The sequence below is a fragment of the Scomber japonicus genome, chromosome 19 (assembly GCF_027409825.1).
Source record: "Scomber japonicus isolate fScoJap1 chromosome 19, fScoJap1.pri, whole genome shotgun sequence".
In the NCBI taxonomy this organism is placed as follows: domain Eukaryota; kingdom Metazoa; phylum Chordata; class Actinopteri; order Scombriformes; family Scombridae; genus Scomber; species Scomber japonicus.
In genome coordinates, this window is record NC_070596.1 from 1759337 (window position 1) to 1786835 (window position 27499).

General features: G+C 39.8%; 1 protein-coding gene across 2 annotated transcripts; it reads left to right on the forward strand.

Moving 5' to 3' along the window:
• The first annotated feature begins 1721 nt into the window (after nt 1-1721).
• slc25a25b (solute carrier family 25 member 25b) lies at nt 1722-27430 on the forward strand. 2 transcript variants are annotated; one of them, XM_053339355.1, is made up of 11 exons: nt 1722-2192; nt 19158-19284; nt 19489-19576; nt 21447-21482; nt 21688-21799; nt 23554-23712; nt 23950-24102; nt 24856-24963; nt 25403-25570; nt 25661-25811; nt 27246-27430. In XM_053339355.1, the coding sequence occupies exons 1-11, from the start codon at nt 1836-1838 to the stop codon at nt 27428-27430; spliced, it is 1644 nt and encodes a 547-aa protein (XP_053195330.1). In that variant the 5' UTR covers nt 1722-1835. The 2 variants fall into 2 exon arrangements, with proteins under 2 accessions (XP_053195330.1, XP_053195331.1); XM_053339356.1 differs by lacking the exon at nt 21447-21482.
• Nucleotides 27431-27499: the final 69 nt, after the last annotated feature.

A 27499-nucleotide genomic window follows, 5' to 3' on the forward strand; every position in this document is an offset into this window, starting at 1 on the left:
GTGAAATTTGCCTTTATTGCATTTTCACAAAGAGAATAAAGCTTTCACAATTCTGAAATTGTGTTTTAAAGAGACTTTGGCCTCTGAGATAAACCAGTCCAGATTTGACCAGTCTAGATAGCTGTTACTATAGTACTTTCTGGCACAATATATCATTACCAACTTCATTATTTCCTGGATCTGTATCACCATAGTCCCTAAATGTATGTATAAATTACAGGACATGGGATTCAAATTGAAAACATTTATGGCAGAGGACGCCCCAGACCCCTTGTTTTGTGTACCCACCCACATTCAAGATCTATCTACATACCCTCTGATGTTCATTAGTTTAGTTTACTAGCTTTATTGTCATTATATTGAGGGTCAGACAACAATTTAACGAAATTTAGATAGCACTTAAGACAATTAAAAATAATTTAAGACATAGATAAAACATTAATAATCTATCAGAGCAATAAAGTGCAATATGCAAAATAAAAATGTGCAAACACAGCAAAAAGTAGCAATGCTTGTTGTAACAGTAGGCCACATTCAGTGTGTGTGTGTGTGTGTGTGTGTGTGTGGGATGAAAGGATCAGCCGTGTTCATTAGTCAAACAGCTTGCGGTAAGAAGTTAGACATGAGCAGTGGGATGGTTAGGGTTCAAGGGTCATGGGGGTCGTGTAGTAAAGTAGGAGTATCACGTAGTAAGGTCAGTTCCCTTAGTTGACCTCCACCCTGATGTGACCACGCTCTAATCTCGCGTTGCAAAGCGAGATGTCGGGCGCAGCCGGCTCCCGGAGTCAATTATCATTTTCTCTTCAACGGTCGGCAAGTTAACGGCTCTTAATAATCGGATTAAACACTTTCACTTAACGGTGTTTATAAGAGGAAACGTATTATGCGTGATGTGGAATACACCAGCTTCGTATGAACTGTGACTTCCTCCTGTGAAGGTATTTTCAGTCAGTATTTAAGCTACTTTCTGTCAGTATTTTCAGTCTGGGCGCTGACAGCTCGGGATCCTCCTCATCCCGGTGTTTCGCTTTAAATAGTGACCGTGTTATCTGGTGACTCTCAGAAGAAAGAGTCGTGGTTGTCGTAGTGACGGTAGCTGTTAAAAAAGAGAATAGTTCTAATTTTAAGTCAGTTTAATTATGCACTCTTGTAACATTTTTTATAACGTGGGAAACAAACCTATAGCCTATTTTGGTGATGTTACACCGTTATTCTCAATCGGAAAGTGGCTAATATTCAACCAGTTAAACTGTATCATAATTACAAATTCCTCATAAATCACTAGCTTCTTTGCTAATCTATATTTATCAACTCAAAGAGCACTAGACGAATATATAACGTATTAAACATATTTTCTTTTTACATGTTTTTTTCGTGTTTTCAACAGCTGCCATCACTACAAAAACCGCGGGCGCATTCTAGCGAGAGTCATCAGTTAACACGGTCGCTCGTTACACCGAAACACCCGGCACCACGTCTCGCTTTGCTAACACACAACATCACAGTAGGTTACGTTGGAAACGCTGTGTAGTCGTGTCAAACGAGCGAGCGGAATTACCGAGAGGCTCCTTATTTTTTACGTCTTAGCTGTGCTCCGTTAATGTTTCGATGTGCTCGTGATGAAAAGCCGGGTTTGGAAGCTCACCGGCGGCGGTAGCTTTTGCTTTCTGAGCCGGCAGAAATGGAGGGACATGTGACGTGGTAGAATAGTAGCCGTTGCTCTCTGACGAAGCGAACAGTCCAGTTTATAGACTGTATATACCTGTGTGTGTGTGTGTAAATATTTCTATATACTTTATAGTCGCTACACAGGAGTTTAACAGTGACGGACATTCATGATGCACCAGCACGGCTCTTTCATGCCTCCTTTGCTCGGTGATGTATTCTGCCAGTGCCGGTCGGCAGAGACCCACCCAGGGGTCGACCCTGGCGGCGGAGGCGTGCACGCCGAGGACCCCCCATCAGCTTCATCATGTAAACCGGTCACACGGCAGCCGCTGGCCGGTGACTGGCCCTTGGATTCCGACCAGGCGCCACATCCATGCGACATATGTGGAGGCCCTGAGCAGGAGCACAGACTCAAAGTGCTGTTCCAGGTCCTGGATGTGAACGGGGATGGAGGCATTTGTGTTAACGACCTGACCATTGGACTCAAGAAATTAGGAGTGCATCGTACTGAACATGAACTAATGGTAAGTTATGCTTTAGCTCAGTTTCTGTTTTTCCCCTGTTTAATTCTTGATTTTCTGGCCTTCTCTCTGTCTTATTGTTTCCATATGTAAAATTAAAACTGCATTTGGCAAAGTAAGAAAAGTAACAAAGACAATACAGCAGCAGGATTAGTACCAGAACTGTAAGCATCAGTAGAAAGGGTGAGGTAAAGCAGATGCAATATTTTGGGAAATTTATATATTTATAATCAGGTATATGAATAATTTAGCAAGCAATCATTTGGTTATTTATAGGTCAGAAGAACTCTACATGACTTATTTAAACAAAGATTGAGAGATGAGTGAGAAGTGATGTTGTAATCTGTAATCAACACATAATGTCATAGAAACGTGTACTTCAACAGACTTCAGTACAGTTCTGCTCACATACAAAGTGTGTGACAGGACATCCTGGATGACAGCCAGTGTCTGACATCACAGCCTCAAGGCCTTTTTATTATAATATTTCATTTAAACAAATGAAGCAGCTCCAGCACCTGAAACACAGGCGAACCAATGTGAGCAATCGTAGAGCCATTGAAATGTAAAACACAGCTGATCTGACATGTTGTACTGTAGTGTACCATACCAACACATTTTATCTGCTATTGGACTGGACTTAGGTTGAATGAATCTGCTATAAAGGAAGTAAAGCGGTCACCATGACTCTGTAAAGAACACATCTGTCAACATCACCAAATTAGGAAAAGTGGAGGAGACAGGGTAGCCATTGTTTTGAACTTGGTTATAATAATAGTGACCTAGCAGAAAGGGAGCCCCCACCCCTCTCCACCTCATCTGGTCTGTTTGACATGGTGGCAAATGTCCAGGAATACAGAGGCCACAGGATTTAACCTCTAAGAACAATCCACCGGTTCCAGCTTCTGTATCTACATGACTTGAAGCTGGCAGTCGAATGAGGAAGAGATTTGTACTTATTCATAAGCACTTTTGCAGTAAATGATTGCCCACAGTCAGTTTAGGCTCAGTTACTGTTTGACTAAAGAGAGTGGGTGAGAGTTATTATCACAGTGGCTGAATGCGGTGCTGTTGTGTTGTCGTTGGGGCCAGATATCATCAGTGTATCAGAGTTTGGAGTGAAGATGTGAAATATGTGAGAAAATGGAACAGTAACAGCCTCAAGCGGACAAATAACAGCTCTGTACAACAAATGTTTGAACACATAAACAGTTGAAGCTTTATGATTGGCTACAGCAGCAACCACCTGTCATCAAAGAAGCCTTTAAACAGCCTGGATGTATTGATCCACCCTGCTGTGTACTGTATGATATAATGTAAAGAGAGTAGCACACATCAGTCAAGTACATTCTTATACATATCTTACATTTCACTACTTTAAGTGGCTATAATCAATATTTTTATAATAGCAATGTGGAAGCAGTTCATTTATACAGCAGCTTTCACATTCAAGAGAAGGCAGCATGCATTATTATACTATTATATTATCATTATATCAGTGGTATGAAATGATCTTCAAATGACAATAATATCGTTTATTGTGATTATTTCTGAGACAATATATCGTCCAACAAATAAGTAGTCATCATGACAGTACTACATGTAAGACTCTACAGGCCTGATTTACTAAGATCACAAATAAAGGGTACTAAATTGTGTGCACAGTAAATGAAAACAGATGCAACAGGTGCAGAGAGCAGTATTTAAATGAGAGTTTTGTGTCTAATGGAGAGTGTGCCTCCGTCTCCTCACCACAGTAACAGAAGTCATCAGTGAGCAGTACACAGTGGGTTAATACCTGCCTTAAGGTATTATTTATAGACCTAGTTAACATCAACTAAGTGACCTTTTGAGTTTGGTAAATCACGCTGGGTGTGCTAAACCACATATTTGCATTTCCCCCCCCCCTGTGTTTTGCACACTGAGGTTAAAACGCTCCATATTACATATTCATTATGGCAAACGTACTAAATGGACAGCACGTATTCTGTTAGGAAATTAGCTTGCACATTTTTTGCAGGTGATGCACACGTTTTTACACATGCAAACCTTTAGTAAATCAGTCCCTATGAAATGAAATGAAATGAAATGAAATGAAATGAAATGAATTGTAAAATGTACAGAAAGCCAGTGCAGTGAGGATAAGCTGGGTGTGATGGATGGAGTTAAGAGCCTAGCAGCGTTATTTTGGACAGTTTGTAAGCTGTGTAAAGAAGATTTGTTCAGGCAGGTAAACAGAGACTTACAGTAGTCTAAATGTGATGAGATGAAGGCGTGTATTAACATCTCCATGTCATTTCTTCACTGTCTGAGCTCTGAGTCAGTGTGTCATGTTGCTTGTGTCTCGTAGTGAGGAACCTACAGATAATAATCAGTGACTCTGCAGCTCCTCTCAGCTTTAGAGTGAGTTTGAGCTCATTGTTTAGCTGTTAGCTGTTTAGCTGAGGAAGCATGGTCATGTGTTGCTCTGTTTATGTCTACAGAGTCAATGTGTTGTGGCTGCATAGGTGCTGGCTGATATCACCAGGCTGTTGTGTAACAGTTGATGCTGGTACCCATAGGGTTACACTATAAACCAGTCCAGGACATTGTGCTGCTGATACACATGTACAGTACACACACATGCTTCATACACAGGCACGCACACACACAGCATGCATTTAACCTGAACTGACATCAGGTCTTATGACTGGCTGCGTCTTTCTTTCCCAGCCTCAGTTCAGGGTCATGAACGCCCCTTCAAACCCTGTCAGGAATGTCACAGGTTTTAGTCACGTCCCAATATAGAAACTGACAGACTGCTTTCAAAACAGACTGCAGCCCGATACCAAACAGCTTTATCTGTCAATGAAATTCACTCTCACAAAAACAGCTTTCACCATTTGTCCATTAATCTGTCAATATTTTAAATTGGGAAAACTCAGTGTGAAGATGTCACCATGTCTCTTTTCTATGAATTTTAAATCACCACAATGTACTGTAACAATTTAAATCTGTACTGTAATTTTTTTATTGATTTACTTAAACTAACTGCTATATTAATTAATTATCATTATGTTGTATCACTGGGTGACACCTAATCACATGACTTACTCCTGACAAAAAAATGTCATCACTATGTAGTATTAAAAAAGTGATGTCACCACAAGTCAACACTTCACTGTAAAACTAGAACGTATCATCAATGATCACATGAACAATAGATTACATAATGTAGAACATTTTTTAATCAGTTTTCAGCCTATGCTTGTATGTAGGGGTGTGTCCAAAAAATCGATCCAATTAATATCGATTTTCTATTTAAAAATTCGATATCGATTCAAAATTCTGTGAATCGATTTTTTCAGAGAGAATAGATGGAAGCATGAAATTTAAAATAATAATTATAATTTGAGAGTTTACAACTTTGTCTTGTATTTGAACTGACATGCTTATCCATAATCTTTATGTACATTTTTTGAAAATCATTGGTTACATGATGACAACATAATTCAAAATGACATGATTTAAAATGCCACTGGTCTTAAGGGTAAATACACATAAATGCTATCATGCTAGATCCCAGTGTTGGATCAGACTCATGATTTAACTTTACTCTTCAAGAATTTGGTGTCCACACATGACTGCGTGTTAAAAATATTGTCTGACTTACAAAACAGAAACTCTGGGAACATAAAATCGAATCGATATTGAATCGAATCGAATCGAGAATCGGATCGGATCGGGACCCTGTGAATCGGAATTGAATCGATTCAGGAAATCATTGACAATACCCAGCCCGACTTGTATACATATAGCCAGTTAGAGAGATGGACTGTTCATTATATTCTCCCATGATTCTTCTTTTCACTTTCCAGGGGCCACAAGCTTAGGACGCATACTTTAAAATTTTTTGCATTTTATTAATATCTTCTCATCATAAGTTGCATCACAGCTTGTAAAGTCAGTTCAGATACAGAGCTGCAGACAATAGTTTATAGTCCACATGATGAATTACCAGTGATGACGCTATAAAGAGCTGCACAGCTGTATAATAACAGCTGTTGGAGAAGCTTGCAGGTGCAACACAGTCTGTCAACTACACTCCTTCTTCTTTCCTGTTTGTTTCATAGACAGGTGTAAATACTGGTGGAGCAGCTGATATGAAAACAGCTGGTTTAAGGCGTGTCTTCATCCATGTATGGCTGATTGTAGGAGTGGAAATGTTTCACAATAACTGCGATGTATAAAACAGCTTTTCTAACTTTGAAATGAACACTCAAACCAGCTCGATCTACACAAATCACAGCTTGAGACACATTTTTGAGTTTTGGGCCACTAATTAGCAGTAATTAGCATGGTCTCCTGCTGTAGAATGAAGCTGCTGCTCTGTGTTGTTGATGATGAAGCCAGGCTGTGTGTGTGTCACTGCCTTGTGTATATTGTTACGGTGTGAGTGTGTCAGAAAAGACCAGCACAGACAGAAGTTTCCTGTCTCAAACTGCTCATGCAGGCTGCTGTTGTCGCCATAGTAACATACACCACTGCTTATATGCTGTGTATTTTACCAGAAGAGGAAAAGGAAATGGGAAAGGAAGTACAGTTGGTATAATTTGATATACTATATATTCTACTACTACTATATACTCATATTCAATCAGATTTTTCTTCTTACAATTTGATTCAGATAATTCTACACCTGTCCAATTAGAGCTGAAATGTCCAGGTGATTCATGTGTTAGTTAACTGACAGGAAATGCTGCTCATCTGTCTTATACACAATTATTCAAGAAACTGATATTTTGGGGTTTTGTGGACTTGATGAGCATTTCTCACCGTTTTGTAACATTTTATTATTGATCAAAGAATGAATTAGCTGATAAATCCTGAATAAAGATAATTATTAGTTGCAGTCTTACTTCCAGCTCATTTAGGTGATGTGAAAAACATCTTGAAACAGTGTCTGTTTGCAGCTGCCCAGTATTAATAACACACTCTGTGACTGTTTGTTTATTTCATGGATTTCATTTCTACCACTTCTCCTGTTGTGGAAATAACAAGACAGATCTCACATACATCATTTACTTCAGCAACTGGCTTTAAGGTTTGACTTGAACATCATTGTGATGTGTTTTCAGTGAGTCACATGACTGTTGGGTGTGCTGTAGTTGACCACAGTGTTAACCATTACACCAGTGTGCTGTGTGCTCCTTAGCCACAGGAAGCTCATGTGTTTGTACCTTTTAAATAATAATAATAATAGTAATAATAGGGCTGTCAAACGATTAATTTTTAAAAATGGCGATTAATCGCAGAATTTCCATAGTTAATCGCGATTAATCACGTTTTGAATTGCATATTTAAAATCCTGTTATTTTCCATTTGAAGGCAGTTTTAAGCCCATAATGTAAAGCATTTCTTACCAGAGTGTCTTAACTGGGAATCAATCACGGCTCTGCTGCGACTCCCACACTCCAAAATGGTCCTTTGGTGGAGCTGAGGCTCGCTTGGCTGCACCTGGGTGTTTAGCGTAACTCAAACTCCATGTACTCTGGGGGTAGTTAAACTCCGTTTGACACAGGTTGCATTTTACTTTTGACTTGTCAACTGAAGCGTCTGGAAGTGTTTTAAAGTTAAACAAGCCGTTCAAAAGTCCAGTAGCTCTCTTACTTTCCATCAGCGCGGTAGGTTTACTGCAAGAGGCCACTTCAAAGCATAGCGCTACAGCTAGAGGAGCCGTCTATGGGTGAGTAGAAGGGACAAAAAGGCTTGCAAAATTAAAATGAGATTTAAAAAAAAAAAACGCGTTATGGATTGCATTAATCTAATCGCGATTAACGTGTTAACGCTGTCAGCCCTAAATAATAAGTTTGTTTGTATAGCACCTTTTATACAATAAATGCTTTACAAAAAAAGAACATGACATACACCAAGTGCTTCACATTAAAAGGATGTAAAAGGAACATAAAACAATATTTAAAAAAGAAACAAAAAACAACATAACATAAGATGGAAAATAAAAATAGTAATAATGGTGAAATAGTAAAAAAAAAAAAAAAAAAAGTACATAGTTAAATTAGCTAATAACTAGAATGTATAAGATCAAATACAACATTCTAAAAGAAGAGCAGTAGTTCATCAGTGTGAAAATGACTGATAGAAAAGTTAGTTAAAAGTTAAACTGAAGAACTAGGTTTTCAGTTTTCTTTTAAAAACTATTAGCGACCTGGCTTCCCTGATGTCTAAAGGAAGTGTGTTCCATAGTTTGGGGTGAACCTCCAATAAAGCAGCAGCAGGTAATCACACTGTTCTTGATGCTAGCACATTAAGGGCTTTGCATGTGAGGAGGACCTTGAGGTCAATTGTTCATTTAATGCACTCTGCTCCTAAGACTCTCCACACCTGTGTACTGATAACCTACAGCTGACACACACACACACACACACACATACACATACACATACAGACACACACACACACCACAGCTCCTATACCTGCAGCCTGCCTTGTTCTTATGACACAGCTGGGAATTACTGGTTGTTAGTGTACTGGTAATAATAACATCTTCTGCATCATCATACCTAATATTGGGGAGTGTGAAACTTTAATAACAGAGTCAGTAAACAGGCAACACTTTGTCACCCATAGTGTCTGAACCAAAATATCTAATTGGGACTATTCTGACAGATACAATGACAGATACAATTGCGATATAATTTTACTACTGGAGGGAATGATAATATTTGCATCATTATTTCCATTCTCATTGAAAAACATGTTCAAATGATGATGGTGTGATTTGTGTGGGGATTTGTACCAAACAAAGATGTTCTCTTTAGTCAGTAGAACATGATATGTAGGCCAGGTGGGGAGTTCCTGTCCTCTGAAAAGAAGCCAATGCGGAAGTAACTTAGAGCTGCATTCTATCAAAAGGCCACCAGGGGGCGATCGTTTTGTGCTCAAAAGGACTTCCGTCTCTATACAAGTCAATGGAGAATTCACCAACTTCTCACTTGATTTCTAACCTCAGTAAACGTTTTCAAAATGTGTTTATGGTCTCAATCGCTAGTTTAAAGCCTTCTTCAATGCAGTATGATGTTCATTTGTGAAATTTTGGCCTCCCTGATTTTATATTTGACGATAAAGCAGGCTACGTGGCTACGTTGTGATTGACAGGTTGATTGACCTGGGTTCAATGTCCGTGAGATCCAGCCCTCGCAGCCTCCCCGCTCCGCCGTTGGTCCCGCCCATACTTCCGTCCATGACTCCGTCTCATGCCCATATAAGTAGAATCCGTGTTTTTTTTTCCCGGCATGCACCTGAAATTTTCAAGATGGCGCTGCCTAGATTCGATACTATTGGATTTCCGAGCAGCAGTCCACAAACCAATGGATGACGTCACGGATGTTACGTCCATTTCTTATATACAGTCTATGATGTAGGCCTTAACATCTCTGCAGCACCACAATATTTCAATTATAATGTATTTTTTGACACATTTCACCTTTTAACAAATATTGCACCTCCTACAATTTGAAAATCGTTGTGGGCTATGTTGCAATTTCAATAAAATTTCAGTTCATTGTTCAGCCCTGTACAGACTTGCACATTAAAGTTTTTACCCAAGGAAATGTAAATATGTATCAGATTTTTCTGATCCACAGGTTTATAGTAACATAAGACAACAGCAGTGAGCAATGTATGAATAGATGTTACTCCTCTACTTCATAGAGCTCCATTGTTGACCAAAAACTATTAAAAACACATTAGTGTTCCCTCATTAGCATGAACAGACACACTGTAGTTTACTTTGACTCAATCCCAAACACACAGTCCTAGAGCAACCCATGTGTATTAATCCACCGCTGAAAATAGGCAAGGCAAGGCAGTTTTATTTATATAGCACATTTCATACACAACGGCAACTCAATGTGCTTTACATAAAACAGAAAAACATGTAACTTGAGAAACTTAAAACATACCATTAACCCCCCCCCCCCCCCCATAATAAAAACAAAGTACAGAAAAATAGAAAGACATAAATAAAATGATTGCAGCATAAAATAATAAATTAGCTTTAAAATCATTAAAAGGACATAGAGTGCAAATGAAAGATTAAAATGTAAAGTGCTTTAAAAGAGCTCAATCATAAGCTCAGGAGAAGAGAAATGTTTTTAACCTGGATTTAAAAATGATTTCAGTTCTGCTGCTAGTTTGTTCCAGTTATGTAAAAGCTGCTTCATCATGTTTAGTTTGAACTCTGGGCTCAACTATCTGACCTGAGTCAGTAGATCTCAGAGCTCTACTGGGTTTATATTCTACTAACATGTCATTCATGTATTCTGGACCTAAACCATCCAGTGATTTGTAGACCAGTAGCAGAACTTTAAAATGTATTCTATAGCTGACTGGGAGCCAGTGTAAAGACTTTAGAGCTGACTGGGAGCCAGTGTAAAGACTTTAGAACTGACTGGGAGCCAGTGTAAAGACTTTAGAACTGACTGGGAGCCAGTGTAAAGACTTTAGAGCTGACTGGGAGCCAGTGTAAAGACTTTAGAGCTGACTGGGAGCCAGTGTAAAGACTTTAGAGCTGACTGGGAGCCAGTGTAAAGACTTTAGAACTGGAGTAATGTGCTCTGATCTCTTTGTTCTGGTTAAAACTCGAGCTGCGGCGTTCTGAATGAGCTGCAGCTGTTTAATGCTTTTTTGTGGGAGTCCAGTCAGAAGACCGTTACAGTAGTCGAGTCTACTTGAGATGAAAGCATGAAATCAACTTCTCCTGGTCTGTTTGAGACATAAAACCCTTCACTCTGGATATGTTCTTAAGCTGATAGAAGGCTGTTTTTGGTGATTGATTTGATGTGAAAAAATAGTCCTCACCAAATTCAGCATCGTCTTCCTGTTTGTTGATTAAAGTAGAAGCACTCAGCTCTTAGTAAACTATATAACTATTAAAGCGGGCTGATGCCGATACAGATATTAGGAAGTAAAGAATTACCGATATTGATATATTGGCCAATGATATATATACACAATATATAAATAAACACATTTTTTGTAATGATTCCTCAAATATAATGAAGGTATGATAGTTCAACATTATATAAAATGAAATCAGTGCACTAAAACGCTAAACTTCTCTGGGAAGTATTATTATTATTATTAGGGCCCGAGCGCTGACCAGCGTGAAGCCGTATTGTATCTGTAAACCAACATGCATGGGGGGACGAGGGCCCGTTCACCGCTGCTTGCAGCTTTAATTATTATTATTGTTGATAATAACAGCAGCTGTAACCATCAATAAGTCAATGTTGGGAGAAACTCGGAAGAAGGTATTTCTTGCAACATTGGATGAGCTGTAATAGAGAATTCCTCTTTGTGTCAATCATTCACACTGGGATCGATTGTATTCTGCCGGCAGCACAGTCATTAAATCAGCTGGAAGTAATGAGGATTTTATGCAGAGATCGTTCCTACTTTGCTGCATCACACTGTCATCTGATCGACTCCAGCAGGAGGAAGCCGCTACATGTTGAGAATTAGAAATGCGGACGGAGCATAGGTGCGGTTGGGATCGCCTGCTCGGATGCTGACTGAGCGCTCGGAATGATTCAGAGGATTGCAAGGGAGAGAGGGAAGGAAAAGGGAGGGAGGGAGGGAGTCATCACTCAGCAGATTTTCTACAGATGGGGGGGGACCCTGGGCTCCATCCTACCTCTCCCCTCCCTCTTCATTGACTGACAACTGAAGTCATAAATTAATTTTCACACCGTTGTCCCGCCTCCTCCATTGGCTGACGGGCTTCTAGCATTGTTCAGCAGTGCAACCTGCCAGTATGGGCTGCTGCGATTGGTTGGGCTCAGCTGCAGTGAGGATGCAGGTTTCTGGAGGCTCTGTTTGCTGCATTTCACCGGCCGATGATGCTGAAGCCGACTCATTTGAACACACTCAGCATGAGATATGTACAGTGGGACATCAGAGAGCTAATCATGCTTCAGGAGTTACATGGGAGGAGTTTTCAATGGTGAATTTGATGCAGAGTGATTTTTAAGAAGAAAAAAGACACAGCAAGAAGATGAAATGCTGACTCGGGAGTGCAGCGAATCCCCCCGTGTCCTCAGCTGACCCTCTCTACACCTGCTCCCTCAGCTTCAACTCTCCTCTCCTCTCCTTGGGCCAACAGACGCAGTTAACATTCGTCACACGCTCTTCACACACACACACTAGAGGATGCTGGAGGACATACTGAGTTTCATGCGCCAGAGACTTTTTGGCAGGACACAGTGTAAGCCCGCCGAAACCCAGTCGCCAGAGGAGAAAGAGAGCAAGACGGCCGGCATCCACGGAGAACTGCAGAGCGGTCTCCAGGGAACGAGCACACACTCCTCTGAGAGTACAGAAGAGAGCAGGGGTCTTGTTACTCCTCCAAAGAAGACCACAGTGTTAATCATGGTGGATCCACCTACAGATCATCAACAGGTAGGATCAGAGTAGTTTACCCCTGAGAAGTTATTAGACCTGGTGACTAAATCATGCTTCTAATCATTAAATGAAGAATAGATCCTATAGAGCAGAGGGGCCAAACTCATTTTCATTCAAGGGCCACATACAGACCAATTTGATCTGATGTGGGCCAGATCATTAAAAAGATGGAAGGAAAAAAAACTGGAAGAAATGGAAGAACGGCAGGTGGATGGAAAAAAGAGAAGAAAAGAAGGAAGGGAGGAAGGAAGTAAGTGGGGAAAGAAGACAGGATGAAAATATGGAAGGAAAGATGGAAGAAAGAGAGATGTAAGGAATGAGGAGAAGTCAAGAAGGACGGAAAAGAAGACAGGAACAAAAGATGGAAGAAAGGGAAGAAAGACAAACAGATGGAAAAAAAGAAGAAAGGGAGGAAGGAAGTAGGAAAAAAAGACAGGAACAAAAGATGGAAGAAAGGGAAGAAAGACAAATGGATGGAAAAAAGAAGGAAGGGAGGAAGGAAGAAGGAAAAGAAGACTGGATGGAAATATGGAAGGAAGGAAAAAAGACAGGAAGGAGAGTGGGCCGGATTGGACCCCTTGGCAGGCCAGGTCTGGCCCACGGGCCGCATGTTTGACACCCCTGCTATAGAGCCCCTTATGAAGTCAGTACTAAAATATGACTACATAATGTGTTATTATAGAAGTAATAAGACATTTATTCAACACACATTAAAGAAATAACTATAACAGAGTGTTACAAAGAAATGCTGTTTTTCACCAACAAGAGAAATTCACTTTTTGTACTCTCTTTTCTACTCTCCTGATTGGCTGCTGAAACTTACAACAAGCCTTTAACCCTTTATAGGCCACTCATTGAAATACTTGAAAATGAAAAATGTCAACCCCAGAGAGTTATTAGGGGATTTTGTGACTTTTTTCAAAATATTTCATTGTTATGTTGCAAATCAGCGTCAATAAAGTTACCATATATGGTTCCTCGTTGGTCTAGGGTAAAACGTTTACCAAAAAGTCTGTCTAATAAAACCACATGGTTGTACAACCTCACAGAGAGGCATGAGGAGGATATTTTAGATCTCTATGGTTACCAAATACAGTTATTCTCCTGATAAAGGGTTAAACAGCAAAAAACAAACAAACAAAAACATTTAAATAAATGATTTTTATGTAAGTTCATAACTGGTTGAAACGCTGTGACACACCTTGAGTGCTCCATGGAATAAACTACACTACAGTCAACTAAATGTATCCCTACTGTTTATTTGTAGGACTGTGTTTTTAGTGTAAATTATGCATAATAAATACGTGTAGTGCTACGTTTATAGTTTATACTGCTCAGTACCAATGAGCACGCCTTTGTCCACCACAATGCCACTCTCTCACTCTCTCTCGCTCGCCCACTCACTCCTCTAGCTTGCTGTTAGCCCGGAGACACTGCAGCTAAAACACAAGATTGACTTTTTAACACTGCTGCTAACAAAAGTGGCTGTAGATTTCCAAACATTTTATCTACGTCTCCAACCAAACCGCTACATCTTAAAAAAAACGTCCAAAAAAATTCAAAGAATTTGCCTGTGCCCCCTCCCCTCCCCAAAAAACATCTTAATTCAAGTCAACTTCTTAGCTTTTAGCATATCTTTCAACCACATCTCACAGGATAGTTTCCATAAGGAGAGCTGAACAGGTCAAGTAACCTTTCCACCATGGTTGAGTAACAGGTGATAAGACCTGATGATAAAAACTACAAAATCTGTCCCTCTAGTGTCAGCCTCTACAGATGACTCTGTCACTCCATCTTGACAACTATGTGATGGATTGCAAAGATAACTTGGTACAGGTATGTGTAAATACAGAGGAGTCATCTTTTCTTTTCTTTTTTGGTCCGTCACCACCCCCACACTTTTGAAGGACAACTTTAATTTTTATTTACAGAACTTAAAAAGTCAAACAACATAAGGAAGAAGTAAGGTAAATAATAAACCAGGAAGTAAATATGTACATAGTAATACACAAGGTGTTAACCTTGATCTTTGATGGTATGGCAACTGTATATTGTGTAGACAGACAGACAGACAAGGAGGTAGCCTACAACAGCAGCACAGAAAAAAGGATTAAAAAAAAGAAAAACAATAATAGAATAAATAAGGGACAATTAAATTTAAAAAAAAGCGTGTGTTGCAAGGTTCTGTGGAATTGACATGAAGTATTTGTAGAGGTGGATTTTTGAATAAATGTGGACCAAGTTTTGTTGAAACAGAATATGCTGTAATTAATTAATGCAGACATTTTTTCCATTGAGATTTGATCTATTAACAGATTCTTCTAGTGTGTGATGTTCAGTTGATTTCTTGTTTTCCAGTTAAGGAGGATTTTACAGAGGATTCATCTTAATGACTGTTTATCCAGCAGTGCACCACTATCAGGTCACACATTTCACTTTTCTTCAGCATCTGTTAGATGGAGTGACACAAAACGTGGTATAAACTCACAGTTCAGACAATGGATTTGAGTTCATTTGCTGATCCACTGACTTTTATGTCCAGTAATGCCACCAGTGGGTCAAAATTAAAATTTGACCAAATACCTGTTCAATTAATGACATTGGCCGTGTTGTGTAAGGTACCAGGGAGATAATGAAATAATATCCAGGAAGTCCCGCTGGACTTAGCAGACACAAAACACAACATGATTGTGATGTAAACAGAAGAAAAACAGCGCTCACGTTGCAAAGGTACAGAGTCCACCATCTCTCATGTGATTGGTTCATCGTAGCACCTTGTCGTGTTGTGTTGTAGTAAAAGTTGAGCCAGGTGCAACTTTTTTTTTTTTTTTTTTGACCCTCACACCCTCTCTGCGTCAAAGCACCCCCCCCCTCCCTTCAAATGAATGAACTCAGGCCTAGGCTGCCTCACAGAACTGCAGGCATGAATGCAGACTCTCAGTCTTGTTAACTGTCATTTAGCTTTTTTTCTGGGAACACACTGCTCCTCAGTCACACATTAACAAAAACAACCACACTGATCTTTTGGCAGCTGAGCAGCTCCCTCACAGCTTTTTTAAGGGATGTGTTCTTTGCTTTGAGGGAACCTCGGTTGTCAAGGTGGCCTTGAGCAAAGCTTACACTGCAGAAGCACTGCAGACTGTTTGTGCCACTCTGGGGATTAAACTGCTGTCTTTGTCTTCTATTCAGTCAATGAACTTGGCGTGCACCGTTTCTTTCCAAAAGTCTTTCCTTCTCCAGATTTGCTATACAGGCTTTTTTCATCACTTCATAAGACCAGAAACAGAAAATGAGCCTGTTTTTGGATTCTTAATACAGCATTGAAAAGTGTTCTGAAATGGACTTCTAAGGACTGTTAAAGGTAAAGGTCACTGCAGCAAACACTGGTTACAGAGGTTAGCTTTCCTCTCTGGTCTTGACTTTACCTAAATGATGATATAGTTTAATGGGATATCAAGTGTGACGTTTCAACATTACCACGTCTCTTGCTCTTCTTTACACTCCCTGTCACTCACTGTGCCTGAAGAAGCTTCAAACAGATTTAGTTCTTTGGTCCAGCATCTGGTTTTTTATTCCAGATGTGCGCATCTACCACACAACTTTCACTTTACCTCAATGACCACTTACCATTGATGCAGTTGAACATTTGCCTGTTCCCCAGCTGTTTGTCAGCCCGTTCATTCAAGTATGAAAGGAAGTAGGCATCATGTCTGAAATGAGCTGCTACCATATGTTCCTCCTCAATAACAGTCACGTGAAAGTTGGCTTGGATAAAGTCAAATTCTCATAACAGCTGCACACTGTTTCCCACTTAATCTTGAGAGAATATGATGGTGAGGTCTTAGTCAGACCCTCTAGGGGGGCATGCTTTTTCTACATTGTGTTTCTTCAAATAACTGAACTGTCTGCTAATCAATAAAAGACTCAACTCAGGATCAGAGTTAATTTATTTTACAGATAGAAATAAAGAAGATCGCTCATAAAGACTTTGCTTTTTTATTATGAACTAACTAAACCAGCATAAAGCTGCTGCTGTGCAGCCTTCACATTCAGAGGTTTGAGGCAGAGCTGCAGGGTTGAGTGGAGGTGTGTGGGGAAGTTTATTTGTGCTGTTGAACGTAACTGCTGTGAAACAATCAGAAAATAACGTTTTATTGATCTGATTCACCGGCTTTCTTAGTGTCAGCGCTCCCTCTCTTCATTCACTCTCTAGCTCACTCGACCACAGCAAATACAACAGCGTCCTGTAGCCGCTTACTGACGGAGCAACTCTGTCCTCCATTCAGTGTCCGGACCTTTTATACAGAACAGTGAGGAGGAATAAAGTAGTCGTAGAGGACAGCAACGCTACGAGAAGTGACAGCAAACTATAGCAGAGGCTAACGTTAGCTGCTCCTCTCCTCTGTCTCACAGTCTATATCATTAATGGGAAACACTGTGAAGACTTCCATACAAAAATCCTGACACAATTGAAAACATCCGTCTAAATGGTTTACCCAGTAACCCGTTTAACCTTGCCGCTCTGAGAAACAGCATGACATCATCCAACTGCTTTAGGTGTGTATTCAACCTTGACCTGCTCACACACAGCAGATAAACTCATGCATTGTCCACCCTGTTGAGTTATTTATTGAGTGGTATGACAGCCCTCCACTTGGTGTTCATTGCTCATCATTGGTATAAAAAGTAAAACACTACTTTCAACTCTATAGCTTACATTTTGAACCAAGATACACACTTACAATGGTTATCTGCACATCTGTTGGCACATGATATACATAAACTCATGTAATGACTGAGTCTGCAATTTACTATCATTTTCTAACTGTATTAAGCTATGTTTGTTTGTCCCTTAAATTTTTCTTTGTTTTTATTCCTTCATCATTTGTATTCCTCTTCTTTATGTTTTCACTTGTTCTGTCTTCTTATCAGCTGATCAATCAACTGTGAAGCACTACATGAACCTGCTATATAAATACAGTTGAATTGATGGACTCGTACAGTTACTGACTTTTAATGCAGCTGTTTTCTCTGTGAGATGACTTAGTGAACAGCTGTTGATCCAGTGGGAGGAATGCACTCTTTAATCTTTTATAAAACGATCCAATGAGTGGCAGGCTGGCGTCTTGGTGGGCGGGTGCTGTAATGCTGTATATGTGCACTCTAATGATGATGCTCTTCACTCTTCCAGCCCGCGCTCTCTCTTTATACAGTCTGCTTTAGTACTTCCTGTAGGAGCGTAGAGAAAAGCTTGATGCGTCTGTGTCTCTATGTGCCAGTGTCCAGCGTGGGCCACTATGAATTTGAATACTTTGAAACAAACGGATTACCATCTGAAATCAAATCAGTGTTAAAGCTGAGCTTATTTCTCCCTTCACATGAACTGACGAAATATCGCATGTGGAAAAAGGTACGAATGAAAACACACTTTGTTCTCATTAACTTTTATTTTTGTACTGTGTATAGATATTTCTTTATTAATAGCTTTTGTCACATGATTTTTCTGACTAGAATGCAAATACCTGAAAGTGCCATCATGTTTGCATCTCAACTTCTGCTCATCGTTGCCATGGATATAGTGCTTTGCAACAACAAATCTATGCAAATGAGTTGAATAGCATCCTCTGAACCACGTTAAGTTAGACTGAATGGCCCTTTAAACCTGCACTGTAATATCAGTCTGATAGTTCATACATGTACAGTGAGTATATTACTGTGATTTTAACATCAATTTAAATTCTCTTTCTGTATGAGACTTTTACTATTAATGCTTAACTAATACTTTAATATTTTAATATTGATATTATAATATTATTGCTAATACTTTTCACTCAAGTAACATTTTGAATGCAGGACTCTGACTTTTTTTTTAGATTTAAAACAAAGTGGTTGAGTGGAAAAACAGGGTCAGTCCCTCAAACATTGGTGAGTCCAGTGGTGCACATGGTTGATTCACTTTTTTGCCTCTTCACTAGCAGAGCAGATGATTTGGTGAAGTGACACTGTGCACACACCCAGCTGCTCTTACCTTCAGGCAGCCGCTTTCTGCTGTATCCGTGTATGTTTAGGTAACTGTGATTCCTAGGCTCCCCGTTGTTGTGTAAGATGACTAATAGCCGTGTGTGTGTGTGTGTGTGTGTGTGTGTGTGTGTGTGTGTGTGTGTGTGTGTGTGTGTGTGTGTGTGTGTGTGTGTGTGTGTGTGTGTGTGTGTGTGTGTGTGTGTGTGTGTGTGTGTGTGTGTGTGTGTGTGTGTGTGCGCTGTAAAGTGGTCCAAACTGCAGACTGAGTCAACACTGCACAGATGGCAGGAGATGCTCTAACCTCTACTGCTGTTTGTCACTTTCTTTAATAACCCTGCTGGATTAGCTCAAGTCAATCTTACTGACTGACTGAAACATCACTTAAATACAAAAGTAGGCCAAACATCTTTATGAGCAGGCTTTGTCCCTGTCTGAAAGTGTCCTCTAAATGTATCTCCTGTCTCCTGTCTCTGCTCTCCTTTACAGAAAATAGTCAAAGCAGGGGACAAAGACCTGGACGGACAACTAGACTTTGAGGAGTTTGTACATTACCTCAGAGACCACGAGAAAAAACTGCGGCTGGTCTTCAAGAGTCTGGACAAGAAGAACGATGGTGAGGAATCTTTCTAAATCAGGATCGCTACATAATTAAAGGGATAGTCCTACAATTTTAGAGAGAGATTAAAGTGGGATGTTGAACTCTAGAGCAGCAAAGGCAGATGTATATTATCAGGCAGAGAAGACTGTTATTATACAAACTTAAACGTCTACCAGGAGTCAAACTTTAATGGACAAGTGACTGATTTTTGTGGTGCAGGCCGGATTGACTCACAAGAAATCATGCAGTCTCTGCGTGACCTGGGGGTTAACATCTCTGAGGAGCAGGCCGACAAGATTCTCAAAAGGTGAGTGATGCTGAGGTTCACAGCTTCTGATACTGCACACACTCATCTGTTCACTGTTTGTGAGTGTGTGATGTCTCCCTTGTTTCCATTTTATAATGTTATAATCTCATTCTTTACAGGCAACAGTTAGATGACCAGTTTTTGTCAAATCAGCACTTTTCTCTTTCAGACATGCAGCTCTTTAGGGTAAATCTAAAATCTTTTATGTATGTAATAGTAATATTTCCAACAAAAGCCTGAGTTAGTTCCAGTGTTACATTAACATGAAGGCTACAGCAGCATCAGCAGGTTCAATATGCACACACAGCTTGTTTACAACACTGTCAATGAGACTGCTTTAACCTTTACATACTGTTTATATTCTGACTCATTACACTCATTCACATTCATTCATTCCCAAATGTTTGATTCATCTTATAGAAAACAAGAAAACCTTCACAATCACTATTTTATGATCCAGGAGAACAATTTATAGAATATGATCAAATAGGGGTGTGACGAGATCTCGTGCCGCGAGACGAACGCAACAATATTTCTCGTCGAAGTGAATTTTGTCTCGCGAAGCTATAATTAAGGGCCGGACCAAAAAAAACCAACAATCGGTTGTCTATCGTTCATTCGCACGTCATGTCTTCTTTTTATAAAGTCACGTGTAGATCATTAACATTGTTACAGCTTCTACCTGCTGAGAAGATCTCAGTCAGAAGTATGAGATGAGGAGAGGAGCAGGTTAACTGCAGGTCTCTACACTGAGCCTGAAGTAGCCTGTTCTACTTGTGTATTTGTGATACAGGATTTGTGCAATTTACTTTTATTTCGTGTATCGTCACACCCCTATGATCAATGTATAAATATGATGAATGTATGATGACTAAAACACAGGTCAAACTTATTTGTGTAAAGATGCATTTTATTTTCATGTCTGTATACTGTGGGTCACATAAGGAAAAAGTGTACATGGTGTTTTTACAGCTCTTAAATGTAAAAATGTGCCTGAACAGTGTGTAAGTGAACTAAAGCCAAATCACAATACAAATCATCTCAAGGCACTTTACACATAGAGCAGGTCAAGATTATACTCTTTGATTCATTTAAAGAGACACAACATTCCCACATGAAACGTCAAGCTGAAGCAGACTCTAGGTGGTCGACCATCTGCCTCGACGGGAGAGGGGGAGGGAGGGAGGGAGGGAGGGAGAGAGGGAGAGAGAGAGAGAGAGAGAGAGAGAGAGAGAGAGAGAGAGAGAGAGAGAGAGAGAGAGAGAGAGAGAGAGAGAGAGAGAGAGAGAGAGAGAGATTGATTCTGTGTTAGGTTAACAGGAAATGTGCATAGAGCCAAATATCACATGAGTGTTATGTTTCTTTTCATTTTCATAACAGAGTTATCATGTCTGAATAAAAGCCTGAGTAACACTTCCATAACAATGACTAAAAAGCTTGACTTTAACAGCTCAGTGAGACATATCCCATGTCTGAAAGCTGTTTATGTAGCAGACAGACTGTTGGAGCTCAGTCATTTAAGGATCACATAGCTCTTTGGAAGCTTAAAATCTCCCAGCCTCTCTACAAGTACCATGTTAAAGTCTCAACAGCTTCTTCTTGTAGCTGTTTTGAATGTTTTTATCTTTTAAGATGATAATTAGATTTGAAGTGGGGCATGTTCAGTTCTCTAACATGTGCATACATTTAGCTAGATTGACAGGTGTCTCAGCCTATCACAGTCCACCAGGGTGCTTGCTGCTGATCCTCCATCCTCAGCTCAACTTTTCTGACTTGTGCTCTGTGTGATCCTTGTGTTGTTCCTCTAACTTCCTGTCTGTCTGTCTGTCTGTCTGTCTGTCTGTCTGTTCTTCTCTCTGGCTGGTCTCAGAGTAAGGAGGGGTCATATCTGGGCCCCTATCTTGTAGTAAGTAGTAGCTTCTATAGTCTGCTTTCTCAGCCAGCGTCACACTAATCACCACTGTGTCATTCAGTCACCAGCTGTTACTATCAGAGGGAATGACATCACAAAAGAACACGTCAGCATTATTGTGCATGTGAGCAGAAAGCTTTTACTGCTACTGTTTTAAAAGCTGTCACATGACTAACTGTAAGTGTTATTTTACCAACAGTATGGATAAAAATGGAACGATGATGATTGACTGGAACGAGTGGAGGGATTATCACCTCCTGCATCCAGCAGACAACATTCCTGAGATCATCCTCTACTGGAAACACTCCACGGTACTCTAACTCTGCATATCAAACTAACCCTCCTGTTCTCCTCCAGTCAAGGAAGGAAAGGAGGGAGGGAGGAAGGATGGAAGGAATGAAGGAAAGGAGGGAGGAATGAAGGGTGGAAGGGAGGAAGAAGGAAGGAAGAAGGAAGGAAAGGAGGGAGGGAGGGAGGGAGGGAGGAAAGGAGGGTGGGAGGGAGGAAGAAGGGAGGGAGGGAGGAGGAAGGAAAGGCGGGAGGGAGGAAGAAGGAAGGAAAGAAGGAAGGGAGGAAGAAGGGAGGAAGAAGGAAGGAAAGGAGGGAGGAAGGAATGACGGACAAAAGAAGGAAGGAAGGGAGGAGGGAGGAAAGAAGAAAGGTAGGAGGGAGGGAAGGAGGGGGAAAGGAAGGGAGGAAAAAAGAACAGTCAAAACAGATGGATTAGTCTGACCCAGGAGGAAGACAGGAAGGTTAAGAGAGAACTCACTCAAAAGCTTTTTGTACTAGGTTCAGTTTGTGTCAGCTCTGCTAAAAGCTGCTAAAGCTCTGTCAAAATGATCACTAATCATTTAAAAAGCTTTTTTTACTGTGTGCTCAGTTTGACTTGAGTGTGACTGAGATGATTTTAATAACCTGACAGATGCCAACATCCAGTCAGGAACCATTAACACACAGGTCTCTACAAGCTCATTAAATAGTCATGCTACAGATGATTTATATTACTGGCTAATATTGAAACAGTACTGAATCATTTAATAACTCCATCGGGGATGAGGGTCACATGATTTACCAGCAGCATGTTGTTGTGTACAAAAGCAGCTGCTGTAGTTTGGAAGCTCTTAAAATGATAATAATAATGATAATAATAATAATAATAATTATTATTATTATTATTATTAATTATTATTAATAATAATAATTTACAATATTTATGTTGTTCCCTGAATCTCTGTCAGGAAGAAACAGACCCCAAGCTATCAATAAATCAAAGTAAAGCACAGATGATTCATTTCAGGACAAAAGAAGTAATAATAACATGACTTTTGGGGATGTATAACTGGAATATACCTCCAAATATAAATATTTAGGATTTACTCTTGATAAAAGTATGACTTTAGAAGTTGGAACTAAAGTGGGAGAGGCTGAGCATTATGATGCATGTGTCTCCCCCATACTAAACTATGCTTGATGATACGGTTCTTAAGGAATGTGAAATAGAGATACAGAACAGAACAGAGCCGCACACTGTTTTTTAAAGCTTCATTAGTTTGCTCTTATTTTGGCTGTTCAGGATGAGATGGGTCGGCTTTCTGGTTCAATAAGTGAAATGTGAAATGATCAGATTATGGAATCATTTGCTTAATATGTCAAAACATTCTCAATAAGAAGGTAAATCAAAGCTCTCCATGGGTTATAGAAATATGCTTTTTTTTTGTTTTTAATTACCAACGTATATTCAAATCAAGCACAGTTATGGCCCTGAATCCTCTGTTACAGCAAACTGAACACAGCTGAGAACCTTGAAGTTGGCAGATTTAAAAATATTGAAGAGGCTGAGGCTTTTAAGGCTTATGTGAACTGTCTTCTATTCTTCTTCTATTATTGTCCTTTTTATTATGAGATAATAACACTGATATTTAATGAAATGTCTGCTCCAACATTTCAAAAATTCAGAATACCCAAATAAAATAAAAGATAATAAAAGATGAATCAAATATAATAAATGAATAATAAAATAATTTTAATGACTAAACCTTCATGGAACACTCTGCATCCTCTACAGATCTTTGATGTTGGGGAGAGCCTGATGGTACCCGATGAGTTCACAGCAGAGGAGAAGAAAACAGGCATGTGGTGGCGACACCTAGTGGCCGGAGGAGGAGCCGGCGCAGTGTCTCGAACCTGCACTGCACCACTGGACCGGCTCAAAGTACTCATGCAGGTAAAAACACACTGTGTGAAATCAGGAAGTAAAGTCAGCTGATTCAGTTTTCTCTTTTCCATCAGAGAGCCTTTTTTCATTTTAATTGAGTTGTAATTTTCCTTTAATTGCTTTTATTTCCTTTAAATATTTTTTGTCCATTCTTGTCTTTTTCCTACACACTGAATAGTTTTTTTTATGTGTGCTCTATGAATAAAGTTTATTCTAATAAGAAGATATTTGTCCCTGCCTGCACAGGTTCACGCCTCCAAGAGTAACAGCATGCGCATGGCGGGCGGCTTTGGTCAGATGATCAGGGAGGGAGGTGTGAGGTCACTGTGGAGAGGCAACGGCATCAATGTCATCAAAATCGGGCCCGAGTCTGCTATCAAGTTCATGGCCTATGAACAGGTATGCCTTCTTTTTTATTACAGTAAGAGGTGATACAATAACCCACACAATACACACACAAGAAATGTATTACTACACACACACACACACACACACACACACATTCATTAATATATAAACATTAGATTACATAGATTTTATTTGTCATTCAGGTTATACACTATATTTAATATTTCTGAATATTAACAATAATAAAACAATAAGATAAAACTATGTATACAGATATAAAAATATATTGCACATTTGAAAGAAAAAGAGAAGTCTGTGTGATGGTGAAGAGTTGTTACAAGTTGGGTGGTATGATATATGTAGTGAGTGTGTGTGTGTGTGTGTGTGTGTGTGTGTGGTAGGATGTTTTAACAAGTCTGTGCTATATTCTAATAATAATAGTAATAATAATAGAGATAATAATGATAACAATGAGTATAGTAATGGCGACTATATGTTGAGCAACAATGTTATAATAATAATATAATACAAACAGCATCATAAGAATGATATAGTTAATCATTAGAGTACTATTATGTTTATGTACCAAAGGTAGGGATCAATTGTACATAATGCTACAATTTCTTGTTTTTACTACTATTGTTCTTATTGCTTGTGTATTATTTATTGTTCTTTATTCTTTTATTGATGCTCTTTCTATTATTTACTATCCATTTGCTGCTGTAATACTGTAAATGTCCCTGCTGTGGGACTAATAAAGGAATATCTGATCTTAATACAAGAGGATTGATCTCTTTTTGACAGATTAAACGATTAATTGGAAGCAACCAGGAGACCCTGGGCATCACGGAGAGACTGGTAGCAGGCTCTCTGGCTGGAGCCATCGCTCAGAGCAGCATCTACCCCATGGAGGTGAGAGAGTTAATAATAACACAGACAATCATTTAAGCATCACCTCTAATAAAACAATAAGTGGTCATAAGTTTCTATGGATTGTATAAATGCTTTAAGGCAACTCTTGATTGATTATGTTTGGGATGATGGACGATGTTTGCTTTGTGACTGACTGCCCATTTTAACTTTTAGCCTTGAACCCATCATGTGAAACTGTACTGTGACCTCTTATCTGGAGGAAAACAGACCTTCACACGCAGACTCACAGACCTTCACTTATGCACAAAGTGTGAGCAAGTCATTTAAATGAGGTTCATACACCCTAACTTCTTTTTCATATGGGAGATATAATGCACGCCACATGTATGTTTAGTATTATGAAAGATGATCTGCGACTAGAAGTGGAGTTTACGGTCACATGTCTGGAAGCCTGACATCACTTCCTGTTCCGTGTCAGGTCCTGAAGACGAGGTTAGCCCTGAGGAAGACGGGACAGTTCTCGGGCATTGTGCACTGCGCCAAACACATCTTCCAGAAGGAGGGCATGGCTGCTTTCTATAAAGGCTACGTCCCCAACATGCTGGGCATCATCCCCTACGCTGGCATCGACCTGGCTGTGTATGAGGTGTGTGGGAGGACTTTTTTTTTTTTCTTCTCTTTTTTTTTTCTTCTCTAGTTGAATCTTGACTCGTTCTCCTCCTCCTCCTCTCTTCAGACTCTGAAGAATGCCTGGCTGCAACGCTACGCCACAGACAGCGCTAATCCAGGGGTGTTTGTGCTCCTGGCTTGTGGGACTACATCCAGCACGTGTGGACAGCTGGCTAGCTATCCTCTGGCTCTGGTCAGGACTAGAATGCAGGCGCAAGGTAACACTACTCTAGTCTAGTCTAAACAGCTGACATCCTCAAGACATCATTTAAAGTCAGTGTAAAGTAAGAATAAATATGTGTTCTGAGTTTGGCATACCACAGAAAAGTGTGTTGTTAACCACCCTGCCAAATTTGAATGATTAAAAAAATCTCCAAATATATGAAATTAGGCTTCAAAGTTGTGTAAAAATCAGCCTCTTTCTCTGCTCCCAAACGCTGTGGGAGTGGCTGCCAAGTTCGCTGAAACCCCGCCCCCTACCAAGTGTCACCTGTCAATCAAAGTCACCACCTCTACCAGAAACATGGACGCTATGTCTGAGAGCTTTCTATGGCTAACTCAGCTGCTAGCTCGGCAGCTAACTCAGCTAACTGGCTAACTTTAGACTGTAGTAGTAGTAGTGTGTGCTGAATTTTACATTTTTACAGGGGCGGGTTTATGCTAATCACTAAATCCTGAACACAGAAATCTTGAAACACAGTTTGTGAAGCCTAGCTCCACAATTCAAATCTAAATGGTTGAAATGCTTTTTACACCTTTTTTAGAAATACATTTATGACCTATTTAATGTGTTTAGAAGAAAATGTCTGAATTCACTTTACACAGTCTTTAATATTTCATTTCCTGATGTTACTTTAGTTCCAACTGATTGATTATCCTGCAAGTGTATTACTATGATGGTCTGATTATAATTCTTTAGCACTCTGTCATACAAACTAAAGCCAATTATATCCAAGTAGTGAAGTCACATTATCACCACGCCTATTTACTAATACAAACACACTACTTTAACTCTCTCATGTAGCTCAGTAGGACAAAATAACGAGCATTATACAAAAGGATAGAAATTCAACATTTATATTAACACAACAGTAGGTAGCACTGTTTGAACTTTTGCTGTCATGCACAATATGGGAAATACTAGATTTTATGGGGTGTTAAAGGATAAGTTCACAGTTTTTAAGTATGTCTTAAAACAGTAGGCAACTTCCATTGAAAGTACATTATGAAGGGATCTAATGGTCAGTATGAACAGGAGGAGTCATTACAGCAAGACAAAACTATTTCATTGTTAGTGGTGACACCTGACTGTTGTTTTAAGAAAGACTTGAAAAATTGTGAACTTGTCCTTTAAGTTGCTCTAACAGTGTGTGATTCCTGGCACTCAATTCAGTTCAGTTCAGTTCAGTTCAATCAGTTAATCTTTATTTATATAGCACCAAATCACAACAAAAGTCATCTCATGCTATGGGGTTTATAGGCACAAAAGTTATGAGAACACACATAACTTTTCACAAATCTAATACAAAATGAGCATTAAAGTAAAAATAACACAGCATTAATATATCAGTCAGTAGCTGTATGGTTAAAAGATGAAACATGTTGAAGAAGTGAAGCTGGTGTTAAGTGTTTGACTGTGTTTTCTTCATCAGCGACCCTGGAAGGAGGCCCTCAGATGAGCATGTCAGGTCTGTTCAGACACATCATCAGGACCGAGGGGCCCACGGGACTCTACCGAGGCCTGGCCCCCAACTTCATGAAGGTCATTCCATCCGTCAGCATCAGCTACGTCGTCTACGAGCACCTCAAGATCACGCTGGGCGTCCAGTCAAGGTGAAGGAGGGAGGAGGAGGAGGGAGGACAGAGGAGACCTAGAGGCCAAAGGTTATGTTTTTTTCTTCTTTTT

Bases quoted from the DNA above. Each gene is read 5' to 3' on its own strand.
- slc25a25b (XM_053339355.1), top strand. From the start codon at position 1,836: ATGATGCACCAGCACGGCTCTTTCATGCCTCCTTTGCTCGGTGATGTA. The intron at 19,577-21,446 runs GTGAGTGATGCT...GGCTGGTCTCAG, and splicing joins GCCGACAAGATTCTCAAAAG to AGTAAGGAGGGGTCATATCT. The intron at 21,483-21,687 runs GTAAGTAGTAGC...TTTTACCAACAG, and splicing joins ATCTGGGCCCCTATCTTGTA to TATGGATAAAAATGGAACGA.